This window comes from Ciona robusta, chromosome 12, assembly GCF_009617815.1.
Source record: "Ciona robusta chromosome 12, ASM961781v2".
In the NCBI taxonomy this organism is placed as follows: Eukaryota; Metazoa; Chordata; class Ascidiacea; order Phlebobranchia; family Cionidae; genus Ciona; species Ciona robusta.
In genome coordinates, this window is record NC_143246.1 from 3,488,440 (window position 1) to 3,501,979 (window position 13,540).

At 37.0% G+C, this 13,540-nt stretch overlaps 1 protein-coding gene across 1 annotated transcript in view; it reads right to left on the reverse strand.

The window, feature by feature from the left end:
- Nucleotides 1–419: 419 nt before the first annotated feature.
- LOC149726876 (uncharacterized) overlaps nt 420–13,540 on the reverse strand; it is a 28,833-nt gene continuing 15,712 nt past the window's right edge. The window contains exons 11-26 of the mRNA XM_089890187.1: nt 13,316–13,446; nt 12,767–12,852; nt 12,526–12,650; nt 12,047–12,209; nt 11,264–11,404; nt 10,730–10,823; nt 10,364–10,531; nt 10,109–10,208; nt 9,103–9,259; nt 7,872–8,393; nt 7,224–7,344; nt 4,282–6,542; nt 3,533–3,638; nt 2,733–3,397; nt 1,982–2,423; nt 420–1,898 (exon numbers count right to left, since the gene is read on the reverse strand). Of these exons, the coding sequence (XP_089746313.1) occupies nt 823–1,898; nt 1,982–2,423; nt 2,733–3,397; nt 3,533–3,638; nt 4,282–6,542; nt 7,224–7,344; nt 7,872–8,393; nt 9,103–9,259; nt 10,109–10,208; nt 10,364–10,531; nt 10,730–10,823; nt 11,264–11,404; nt 12,047–12,209; nt 12,526–12,650; nt 12,767–12,852; nt 13,316–13,446 (6,358 nt within the window). The 3' untranslated portion in view covers nt 420–822. The remainder of the gene's footprint in view (nt 1,899–1,981; nt 2,424–2,732; nt 3,398–3,532; nt 3,639–4,281; nt 6,543–7,223; nt 7,345–7,871; nt 8,394–9,102; nt 9,260–10,108; nt 10,209–10,363; nt 10,532–10,729; nt 10,824–11,263; nt 11,405–12,046; nt 12,210–12,525; nt 12,651–12,766; nt 12,853–13,315; nt 13,447–13,540) is intronic.

Sequence of the window (13,540 nt, forward strand, 5' to 3'; positions counted from 1 at the left end):
CATGTCTTGAGTGACGAAAATCGAAAAGTGGACATTTTAATCTGGGATAGATGTTGGAAAAAAACTGAAAGTCTTTCTCTACAAACAGAGCAACTTGTAATAAACAATCAGCGTAAGCTGTACTTTGTCTGGAGGAGGGCTTTCAAAAGATAGTATTATCATAAAAACGTCAACCCGTGAGCAAACACGCAAGGGTGTGCAATCAAGGAAAAACAATACCTGTACAGTTTTAGAAGCCTTCTATCTCTCTCGATTGTTGGCAAACAATAGGTCAGACAATCAACAATTCGTCGTGATAAGAAAAACATATAGACGTATCACCCTTCATGGAATCTTGGCTGTTTACGGTTAATGGAATAACCTCTGAACATTTCCCTTATGCCGCTACATGTTAAAGAACAAATGAAAAACAAACAGTGTTTATGGATCCAATTCTATTTACATTCGTTCGTCTGAAAGCTACACCTGTTGTTACGTCATTAACAAACAGCGTTTCAACGTGGGAAGGATGCAACTGCAACCAGACGTGCAAAAAAAGCGACAAAAGTCGGTGCTAAATTGTAAAATGCTATGTTGGTGGCCCCAAAAGACGTGACCTTTTTCGATCGATTAAAAAGAGCAAAAGCGTAAACAACGAGCAAAAACACACCTTGTACAGCGCACTTATAAATCTGGGTAAAAGGAGTTAATACGGGGTTGGTTTTTGTACGAGAAAATTTGGAGCATATTTTTCAGATTTAGTAGAAAAAATGTTGTCACAACGACTAAGCACGCTTGAAATAGGGAGTATGTAGTAAGAAAATAAACCAACGTGCTGGAACTTTACCCGTACATGTATGGGTTATAGTAGGTTCCAGGGTTTTGAGGATAGGCATTGTAAGGTTGGTTATGATAGCCTATACGTCGGTTAGAAGTGTCATTGGGATTAAAAACCCCATTTCGTGAGGCCAGCGGGTCGTAACCGACTGGAGGTCGTTGATAGGACTCTGGTTCTCGTGGGTAGGGCTGGCCCGGTAAGCGCGGAACCAGTAAAGGGTTCGGGGTCAATTTGTTCGAAGTGTGGTAACTACCCGACGACCCGGCCGCTAGATCGTTCGTCGGGTTAGGGTTGAGACGATACTGGGACTCAAACTGACATGAAGCGCCTTGTGAAGGGTAGCTAGGGTAACCCCCGAAGCCCCCGTGCCACTGCTCGTAAGTGGGAGCATGGTGGGTGAATGGGCCGTATCCGCCTGGCTGTCGCGGCCAAATTTGTGAGTGCGGCGGCCACGGGTGACCGGGTACGTGTTCAGGACCTGCTCTGTAACCCGGGTGGTATGATGCTTCGTTTTTGTAACTCCCATGCTGCTTTTGTTCAGGCCTATGCCCGTGGTAAGTCGCTTGTGTGGTTGAGTTATCTGCAGGATGTGAAGGAGTTGTAACTGTGGTATGCGGCTGGCACATTTCACCCGGCACAGACTGTACGCTGGCGGGTCGGTCACCGGTAGAGTATTGCGGCATTTTTTGATTTAAATCATAATTGTCTGGTTTCTGAAACGCCGGGGAGCCGGTCGGGTACGTTGGTGTCTTGTTGGGTTGGCAAGATACCTTATGTGTCAGTTTCTGCAGCTCTAAGAGACTGTTTGCCCTGGTTAGATCTTTCGTGCGATCTTGTGTTCGTGATTCGTCGTAACTGTTACATGCGGGTTGTGCGCATGGCGACATCCGCTGGTTGACATGCGCGAAACCTGCGCTGCTCGTCACTGCGCAGCTGGGACGATTCGGTGAAGTTGATTGCTTCTTGTTCACGTAATACGGATCCGGGCTAAGTACTGTACCGCTGGGTGGCTTCGGTGGAGTTCCTTGGCATGATAATAAACCGTGGTTGGTGGGAGATGCGAGGTACTCGCTACCGTGACCTGAAAACATGATTGATTTAATTATAACAGTGGGTTTTACCATTAAAATATTTTTCAAGCTTGTGTAATAAAAAATACCATACCTGAGTCGTTGCTTGGTGCCGAGTATATAATTGGTGGTGCAGCAGTCGTACTTTGTCCCATACCAACCACGGAAACGCTGGACTGCGGGGATGAGTACGTTGGGTCAGGGTGCTGGTTTGGAACCATAGACTGTCCCGAGTGGTCGCAACTGCTAGGGTTGATACTTGGTATGCTGTCTGGTGACGTATATGGGCTACAGCTATTATTGCTGAGAGTCTCATATCCACTCGACGAGCCAAAGTCTGCACCAGCGGCACCATTAGGGAAAACGTGTCCATGTGTGTGGTTGCTTGGTCCCTGGACCGCACCGGGGGGACAAGGGGCTGGCATCTGCCCCACGTCTACGCCAGTATGGGTGTACTCAAGACGGGTGGAGGGACAGGGAATCACACCCTGGTAATTTCCCTTTTGCGTTTGACCCACCATGTGTGGCTGATCCATCTGAAGAAAATAATATGTATGAAAAATCATAAAGAGTGGTCAAAAACGTTTTTGTTTTACACTAAAAATTATTACTAATTCGAATTCGGTTTGCAAATTTAAGTATTATGTAAACTAATGTAAACCTAATTTTTTTAATAAAATGTTAATGTTATATTGCTTAAAACAAGTAATGGTATTGTTTCAAACTAAAAACGCTTACTAATTCGGTTTGCAAATTTAGAAAAAAATATGCGGCTTACGTTCCATTCATAAAATAATACAACTTATTGATGCATTGGCTCACATATAATAAATAGGATATTTCACCTGCATTGGTTGTTCTTGCCTTGCCCCCTTATTCAATGTACATGATGTATCATATATTGCCACTCTATTGTTGGTGTAACTATTCTGATACTGCATGTTGTCGTGGTACATCTGCTGTTGTGGGTACGAGTTTGTGTACGAACTGTTGCTCTGAAACTGTGTTCCTGTATTTGTGGATTGGAATGTTGTTGTATCATGTGCAGAAATTGGTGCGTTATATTCCTGGTTGTACCGACATTGCTGGAGTAATGGTGTTGACACATCTGTATTGTTACAGGTCTTGTACTGGGAGTTTGAGTTAATATCTTGCTCAATGTCTGTGTAGGACTGCCCTTCCGTAGTGAGTTGTTTACTTGTATTTGATTGGATATCAAAAGTTTCTAAAGATTTTTTTGAGAAATTGCAGTCAGTGAAATTAGTTGGTATGGATGATGTAATGTTTGAATCTTGGGGAAAACTTGACGGAACATTTTGATTTAAATCTTCACCTATATCGGCAACTAATGTTGTGTTAAGAGTTATATCAGAGCTGGAAGATTCATTTTCCTTATTTTCCATGACTACTTCACTCTCTTCCTCTTCTTCTTCAATCTTAGTCTCCCCTTCATTCCCAACATCAGTGGAAGATTGTTCATAGTTTTCCAAAACCTCGCTGTATTCCAGATCTAGAAATTTTAATTATTGATTATTGTTGTGTTTGTATATACTGTTGTTGCGTACAAGCTAAATTAAATAAGAATTTTTAGATTATTTTAGCAGAGCACAAATATTAAAAACACTTTCAACCACCATTAACTTACCGATTGGTGAATCTTGATTATCTGGAATAATTGAAGCAACAGCTGCTGATATTTCTCGTTGTTCTTCCTTGGTAGTCGATATGTTGCGATCCATTTGAAAAGGAATCTGAAAGTCAAATGCAATTTAAAGTAAGCTTATGATGTTGATTGGTTAATAAACAGCCCTGTATGATTTTATAACTTCACAAACCTATAGTTTTAATAGCAGACAATTTATTTACAACACTTATAGTGGATAGCATCCGCAGATGTAGTCCTGCAAAACAGGAAAATACTTGGTAGGAAGGAACCTAAGAATCGGGAAAGCTTATTCGCGAGCACGTCGTTTTCAGACCGACTAAAAATCAACCTGGGTGAAGGGTAATGGGCCAAATCTGCCTAAATCAAAGTTCTTAAAGCCCCACCCATAAAACATTTTACCACTAGTCCATTAACTTCCTATCTATATACCAGTTTAAATCAGTACAAAAAACACATAATATAGTAGGGTGGGAGAAGATGGGACACTATTTAACTTTATTTTCTCGTCCCATTTAGTAGTAAACAAAAAACATTCAAAGAAATATGAAACTATGTCCTCATGACTCCCATAGACCGTTGTTAATTGTTTAACACACGATCAGGATATCTGGATATTATGTGCTAAAGCAGTCCCATCTTCCCCCACCCTACTATAAGTGGCAAATGTTCTGATTACATACCAATTGTGGCAAATTTTTTGGTTATAATAAAAAAAATGAACAACTTACGATTCTATCATTTTTAACATCTGGTAGTGCATCGTTATCCACCATATTATCGTTAGTTGCTTCAATAAAGCCAGTCGCTGCTTTTTGTTCATTTTCCGCTCTCATGGCAATCTCAGCAGCAAGTGCAGAGGAAGGACGAATTTCATCAACAGCTGGGAAAACTGTGCCAAGACTACTTTCATCAATAACATCAGCTATTGAGGTTGGTTGGGAGTCACTGAATGAGGATTCCTTGGCAGGTGACTCCGGGTTTATATCCCAGGAATCAGGGTTACCTTTTGTTGAGTTGGGATCCCATTTAGGTAACGTTGGGTCTCCGTTTCGCTTGAGTAATTTCTCTTCCTTTTCTGTTGTCACCTCGCTGTCTGACCCTGCACTGCCACCGGTGGATTCGTAATCACACCAAGATTTCGAGTCATCTTGCCCCGGAGATCCCATCTTCTTTACTAAACCATCCGGTTCAGATTCATCTTTTATCCTCTGCTCCTCTTCAATCTCTTTCACTTCTTTTAGGTCCACAAGGTCATCCTCATCTATTTGAGGACCTTCCGTGATCTTTTCAGAGGAGCTCCCAGAGACAGAATTGGTCGTATGATACCCGTCTTCCGTCCTCATCACCGTCAACTTGATTCCACCTTTCGACGGAAGATCTTTCTCCTGTTTTGGTTTTCTCCCTCTCTTCTTCAGCTTTGGCTTTTCAGCCAATTTTTCAGGGTTGAGTGGTGCAACAGGGTTCTTTCTGGGCCTCCCCCTACCCCGCTTCACCATCCCAACCTTTTTTTCTTCCCCTCCCCCCCTATTTGTTGCCCCCAGGCCATAGTCTTTCATTTCTGTGGTGTCTTTTTCCTTCACCTGATCACTTGTTGCAACGTCATCTGTAGAATTTGAGTCAAGTAATTGATGTGATTTAAGTTTGTGACATTTTTGTGTGTTTGATTTTCGTTTCGAAAGTTTCTTCGCTTTCTCCTGACCTCGCCACTGCAGATCGAAATTCTCCGTGGCGACAAAATCCGCTTCAACATCGGATGACGATGACTCAGCAGATGATGAACATGATGAGTCAGCATCGGAAGAAGATGATGAACTTGGATCATTATCTTCATCCAAGTTGCTCCGGGTCATGTCACGGTACACGGTCAGTGACGAAGGACGAAGTGTCACTTTAGAACCGGAGGATTTCTTCTGTTGGTGCTGGATGTTAGCGGAACGAAAAGACATCATGTTGAATCCTCCCTCATTGGGAAGAGAGAACGAGCTGCGTTGAGACTGCGCCGTGTTTGCTGTGCCTGAGCTCAACGTGGAGATCCATGGCTTAGCGAATGCGACGGTCGAAACCTGGTTTTCAGATTTGTTTAGTGGGTTGAGTAGACTGTTACTTTGGTCCTGGGGGCATAATCCTAAAAAAGTTCTGTTTAACACTTTATTCTCACCCAGAACAGGAAAGCCCTGGTTTAACTGGGTGTCAGTACATTTGGACTCTTCTTCTTGAGGTCCTGCATCTTCATCAGAACTCGAGTTATCTTTGGAGGACCTCTCATGTGGACGTCGGGGAGAGCGAGAAGACAGAATACAGCTTGCTACAAAATTTTCGCCGGCAATTGCGCTGCGTCGTCTTCGTTTTGGCTCCGGTGACTCATATTCTTGCTGTTTCAATGAACTTAACGTTGGTTGTGAAAATGAAGGACTACGGAGTCTTTTGGCTGGTGAGACTGTCACGCTTGCTACAACCACATGGGTAGAATCTTTTAATGCATCGTATAAGTTTGTGGACTTGGTTTCAGAATCTTGCTGCTTCACGTTGTTTCCATTGCAGTTAAGCTGTTTCAGGGATTCTTTACCTTCAGCTACTTTCGGTTCACATTTCCGCCGAAAAAATCTATCCATGGTAGTTTGTTTGGTGGATTTAACTGGAGAAGCAGGTGTTGGTGACTTAGATGGCTGGGGTGGTGTATTCTCTCTCTCTTTAGGTGACAGCAGCATTTTACGCGGCCTACCAGGACGCTTTGGAGACTTGACCGGAGATCCGTTGCCTAATTTCTGGCAGACAGGTTTTTTAATCTTCCTCCTTATTGCCCCCCACTGGTAGCCTTTAGATTTTCGTCGACGGCCTTTTTTCCTCGGCAGAATCCGACCTTTTGCCACAATGGGAACAAATGTTTCGTCGTCACTTTCTGTATCTTTGCTTGCACCAGAAGCACTTGTAGTTTCGAAACTCAACGTATCATCATGAGAAGCAGCTCGTGCCGAGTTTGCCTCAGATTCTAAATTAAAAAAACATAAAACAATTATTATTTAATAATCATGTAACTTTGCAATGTTTAAACCAAAAAAATGATAATTGTAATTATGTAGGGTGTTGTAGCATTTGTTGCGTTGATTATTTTCACAAATAATGATTGAATGCATTTAACATGTAAGGATTAAAATTGTGTTTGCTTTAAAGAAAATTTGTTCTTTGGATATTTTGCATATTTAATTGTTGTTAGTGTAGACATTATTGTTAATTAACCCTACAATGCGACGCATACTGAAGAACGTTTAGTATAAACAAGTGATTAATGTAACTAGAAAATTTTTACTGCATATAGAAGCAAAAATCTAAAAATGTTTCATTATTTTGTGTACTGAAGCAGGTCTAAATCCCAATTCCCCTAACATGTCTCGATGTATAGTAGGGTGGGGGAAGATGGGAAACTCTTTTATTCTATTTTATCGTCCAATTTTTTATCATTTTTATTTTATCAGTATGAAACAAAGAAATTTAAAGCAATACAAAACTGTATCCTTATGTCTTTCAAACACCATTGTTAATGGTTTATAACACAATCAGGATATTTGGATATTATTTGCTAAAGGTGTCCCGTCTTTCCCCACCCTACTATATGACCTCACCGATATAGAGTAAAAATCCGTATTTTGATCAAAGTTAAAACACATCATACCTCGTTCATCTGCATCATTAATTTCAGTCTCCGACTCAGAGGATAGATGAGGACCTCCCAACCTCCATCCACTCCCTGTAGCTGATGGCTCTGCATCACTTTGTGTCTTCTCGGAAGATTTCTACGAAAATAAAAAAATTAATTGTTGCTGTTGAAAATGTTATGAATTAAATTCTGTTGGTATTTTTTAACATCCCATTCAAGTTGCTTTTATCGGGTAAAAGCACAAAGTTTTTCACCTTTTTAAATCACTAATGAATCAAGAAAACAATAATGTGGCAGCTGTGGTTTCACTTTATGTAAAAGCTGTATTTTAAGTTAAGTAGCAAATAAATAATCACCCAGATTTGTTCACATTTTAATATCAGATAAACTGATCATACTCAGCCAGAATACCAGTGTCAGAAAATGCCATTTTTCCTTTAGATAGATTCAAACTGTGTATGTTGGGAAATGGCTTGGGTAGTCAGTTGTTTTACCAAACCTTGCTTTATTAACAAAACATACAAAAAGTAGGATTCGTACAAAATTGTAACAAAACTTAAAACAGATTTTTAAACGACCCAAGTGTGCTGCTACCCAAATCAGTAGGATATAAAGACTGCAGGAACAGCATTTTTTTTAATGCGATTAAAATAAAAAACTTACTTCAGAAATTTTCTTTTTCTTTTTTCTTGACTTAATCCTACCCCACGGATATCCCTTAACTTTCCTCTTTCTTCTCTTCCGGAGGGGAGAGAAAGAAGAGCTTAATGAAGTTGCATCGCATTGTGATGTCACAGACACATCTTTGGTGAGCGGGAACACTGAATCGGAAGGAAATGATTTCCGAGGTCTGCCACGACGCTTCACCCCAGATTTCTCGTTAGAAGAACTTGTATCACTCATTTTATCATCATGTTGTTCAACGGGTTCATTTTTATCTTCAAAATAATCAATGCTCTCACATAAGTCTACATCATTTGCTACATTCTCTGTTGTATTGTTATCCTGATGAGGATGTTGTTCTCCATCTTCCTCAGCATCTTCTTGTGCTTCAGGATCAACATTAGCACTCTCCGGAGCTTCAATATGCTCCTCATCCACATGAGATGTTCCGTTAATCGATGTTTTTTGCTCGGTTGATGGCCTGATCTTTTCTGGAGTTGTAGAAGGCGACTTCAGAACTGACTAAAAGAGAAAATAAAATTAAGTTTTACCTAAATTGGTATTTGTTGTTCAGTTTTACTCTTGTATCACAGATAGGGCTGTGAAAAAGTATACGGTTAACCGCTAACAGAAAGTTCTAGTTGTTAATCGAACTATGACGTCATAGGGCATACACGTATAATAATATCTGTCTTATTTACTCTGTGAAGTTTCCTTTAAATTCGCAAAAGAAAAGCGATAAACAAGACACTTTTATTAGAATTACAATTGTATCGGTTAATCGGTTAAAACTGAACGGTTAACGGTTAAACAAAAAATGGGAAAATTTACAGCCCTAATCCCAGTTTTATAATATGTGTGAAATTCATATGAAACAGTTTTGATTTTATATTATGAGACATTGCCGATTGGGTTTATATAGAAGTAGGTAATACATTAATTTATATGTCAGATATTATACAAAACTTACATTAACACAGATTCAGCCCTGAAAGGGGTATTTTAATCAGGACAACAAAAAATACAAATGTTAGACAAAATTATACATTTCACATAAAAAAAATTTAAAAAAACTTTTTTTAATTTGAATTAGATCATACAACAGAATAAAAAATAAAAAAATACCGGACAACTCGATAGCATAAAAGCGGTTTATGTTGAATTTAAATAAGATCTTCATCAATTTATGTGACAACTCGTCAATATATTAACAAAACTAAGTAAAACTTACCTCATCCGAGCCCCAGCTATTACTTGATATAAGAGGGGTCCAACGAAGGCAGTCCGAATCAACTGTGGGTCTTGGGGGTCTCGTTGAATCGTTATCCCTCTGTTGCTTCTTCTTGATATATTCCATCACCATCTTTCTCCGTCTTTTCAGATTGAATCTAAGGAACGAAAGGTTTAGTTAACTTGTAATGAATTCCGCGAATCTGACCCTGATCTGGTGCTCATAGAGTTAAATGATTCTTGTGCAAAGATATACAGTCAGAGCTACGAAAATGTAACATGGTAGAAATACTTGTACTGTACAGGTTGTACATAACAAGGGTTAACAGTCTATATATATGTAAAGTATATCAACATAGGAGATGGGTTTTTACACATGCTTAACATATTCTAACCAAAACATCAAAAACAATGGGAAAAATATGCAATACCAGCTGTATCGGAATACAGTGAAATAACTGTATACATGCAAACAGTATTAACTTCATTTAGTAAAATTAACAAGTTAAAGCTAGTCTCTTCAAAATATGCAGTGCTTTTAAATATACTTGTCTGTTCATTTAACTTCAAAGATTGTACATAGCATAATACTATCATGTGATTTTTGTTTGTTACATTTTCATAGCACCAAACTGTATTTCACTTAACAAGAATTGTTTAATTTTATGACCACCAAATCAGGGTTAGATTTTTCATTTCATTTTATGCCAGCAGTGGAATACACACATTGGCGCACATGATCGAGCATTGTATGAGTATAAGTAAAATAATATGTGAAGATTTAACAATCACTCATAAACAAATATATCGAAGGTATGTCTATCTTTGCTACTATTTTAAAACATAGATAATAATATTATTTGTCTTTTCAATTACGGTAGTGAAGATTTAGAAATATTTTAAACGAAAAGACAGGATATAGCGACAAAACAACAGTTGTTAAAACACGCTTACAGTTTAAAATACATTTAAATTTAATTGAATGTTTATTACACAAGACCCCTCACTTGATTGCATCAACAACTTCTTCCTCACTAGCGCCACCCGGTGTTACACTGATCATGCCCAACTTTTGCAACACCATCGCTATGTCATGCGGACATATACCTGTGAAAATAAAGGTTTATCAACAAATTATAAAAGAATGCTACTAATATTTGTGACAATATGGTAACTGTAGCTGTTTAATTTTCTGCAGATCTCATTTTAATAATTCTTTTCTAAATTTCGGCAAGAAATCTCTTCATATATTTTTGTAGTACCTGTGCTCTTGCTGATGTCTCGAAGAGAAATATTTTTTTCATTGAGTTGTTTTGAGAAATAGTCGAGTAATGTTGACCTCCAGTAGGCATTGTAAGAAACCTCTCCCAGATCAGACAGTGGTTTCTCCGGTGAACCCGCTTGACCTTCTTTGCGAGAAAGCAAATAACCTGGGGTGAATAGAATGTGAAAATTTCATAACTTTAATGCATATAAATATATAAAATTAGTTAGAGTAAAAACAGTTCACTAGTTTTAACAGCATTTTCTTGCTTTATCCACGCACAGCCAGAAAACAACATTTTTTGTGTTTTTTGTTGTAAAAACTTCCAATTGAGAAGTCTGTTACCGTTAAATGAGCAACTTACTGAAATCAATAAGGAACCTCCCATAGCCTTGCCGTTGGTATTGTGGCATGGTCATTATACAAGACACGTTATACTTCTGCTGACAATGCTTTTCCTGTAGGGTAAAAATATTTGTTTTTATGATAAGATTAGATAAACATATACAATGTTTGTTTTGGTTTTAGTTTTTTTGTGTAAACTTTTAAGTGTAATGTGTAAACTTTTTAATTTAAGTTATTATAATTTTTTTTAATCAGCTGCTATGGTTAGGATTATAAATGTGTTGGGTGAAATGGTGATAATGCAAAAGAATGAAACCTAAATATTTTGTGTTATTGTATTTGAACATACTTAAATTGCTTAATTAACAATCTGAATCCAACTAAACAATGTATAGATGAAATACTAAGCAGTAAGCACTGTATTTGCAAATATGCAAAACATCACACTTATGTACATATAACATATAAAACAGTCTGTAATACATTGATACCTATACTATAACCACTATAATATATATTATTTAATCAAACATATACTATATTATCTTTTTACCTTTGAAAAGTAACCAACCAAATGACAGCCCTTTGAATCATTAATGGTTAGGCAGTAGAATGAAAAAGGTTCCACATCGTAATATAATGTCTTGTGGTCGAGAAACAACTTGGCAAGCAGGCAAAGGTTTTGACAATAGATCTACAAATGTGTAAATGAATTAAACAAAAGAAAAAAAAAATTAATTAAATTAATTTATTTAAAAAAAAAAGTAAAAAAAAAGTGTATACTAACACTTAGGTGGGAAAAGATGGGACACCGTTTCATTCTATTTTATCCTTGCATTTGATTTTAAACAAGAACATTAAAAGATTTGTACAACCGTAAACCCACTACCAAAGACCGTTGTTAATTGTTTAAAATATGATCAGGGATATTCGGATATTATGTGCTAAAGGTGTCCCATTTTTCCCAGCCTACTATATGTTATTATTGTAGGCGTTAAAACTTTTTTACTCTTAGCCTACAAACATTTTTGTAATTGTAAATTGGGTCACCAAAATACTTTACTAATTATGAATGCTAAATGTTTAGAACACAACATAAATAGGTTATTATTGATAGGCAGCAAAAGCTTTTACTTGATACCCATTTTCTGCTGTAAACTAGGTTGCACATCAGAAAATTGGCCTAGTTCATTTAATTTAGCTTGGATTGCATTGAGAGTTTAACATAACGTGTAAATAAGTGTACTGAATGTTTCTATAGCTTTAAAAATGTTTAAATATTAATATTTTTACCAATAAAGTCAAAATAGTCATACTATTATGTAAATTTGGGCACCTTACTGACATTCCCATCCACCTCAAAGATTGACAAATTATTTGAGCGATAAATCTCATTGGCAGGTGGGTGGAACCACGGACATTTACGAGCGTGTCGCTGAAGTATGGTGTGGGATTTCATGTATTTTAAACAAAACTCGCACAGGAACAGCTTTGGTAACCTAAAATCAAAATCAGCAATATTAATTAAATGTTTAAAATATGGCCAATTAAATATCTGAAATGCTGTTGCCATTTATGATGTAAATCTAAATCAGCTCTTGCAAGTTACAATTTTTTTTTGATACTTAATTTCTGATTTTTTTTTTTTTTTAAACTTGCAGGCAGTCTATTTTATCCGGTAATTAAATTAGAAGTGTAAGTTTAATCAACTTTGTTTGTTCTGCCAAGTAACAACATCTCATTCAGGTCAAATTTATCAGCGTAAATAATATAAATTTTAATTTGCTTAAAATTAATATTAACACAAACACCAACCTAGCATATTCTTGTGGGTAAGGTGACGAATACCAAGTTTCAATTGAATATTTTCCGAACTCGATTGCAGCAGGACACCTAGTGGTTGACGGATCAGGGGTTTCCCCTTCTACCATACCAGTGCGCTAAAAATAAAAATTTATTAAACTTGTATTTTTAAGTAAAATTTTATCCTTTCTATTAAAGTTGGGGTTCAATTTAACCCAAGTTAAAAAAGAAAGAGCTATACATTTTATGTTACCTGAAAAGATTCCTCTCTTGCTTTGAAAAACATGGATTCATCAAGTTCTGTGATGTTTGCTTTGCATGATTTCTCATTGCTTGAATCTGTGGGAAAACATGGGGTTAATGTGAAAATTAACATTAATGTAAAAAAGGAAAATATGAAACATTCTGTGATTTTTTTTGTATATTCAATAGCTTTAAAATATTGGACCTTTTTTTGTAAATTAGCAATTTAGTAAGCAGAAATGAATTTTAACAGTTGATGCAAAAAGCAAGAACAAAACTTTACCTTATAAAGTTCAATAGTAAACTGAATTATAAAGTAAGAATACCGAAACACATAACTAATCAACCTATACCATTAACATTTTATATAATAAATTATGACACACTATGATATAAGTTATATTAGTTGTATTGTATATTGTTAATATTACAAACAAAAAAATCATTTCTCAAATGTAAATTGTTTATTTTGAAGTGTTAAAACATCAGAATACTTTCAGTTAAATTTTAAATAAACCTATTTTGTTACTTTGAATAAATATTTTATGTGTGAACCAACTTTTTGATAAAATGTCTTCTTCTTTTGAACTAGAGTTGTTATCACTGCTTGTGTTGTGTATGATCATGAGTTGTGTGGTCCGTGCTTGCGATGTCATTGTTTTACGTCGACCTACTGATGGGGTAAAGAACCTGGAAAGTGCGGTGTATTAGATACAAATACAGGTATGTCACCGTTGAAGATAATATCTTAAGTCCGAACCCCCCAAATTATTAATATAGGATT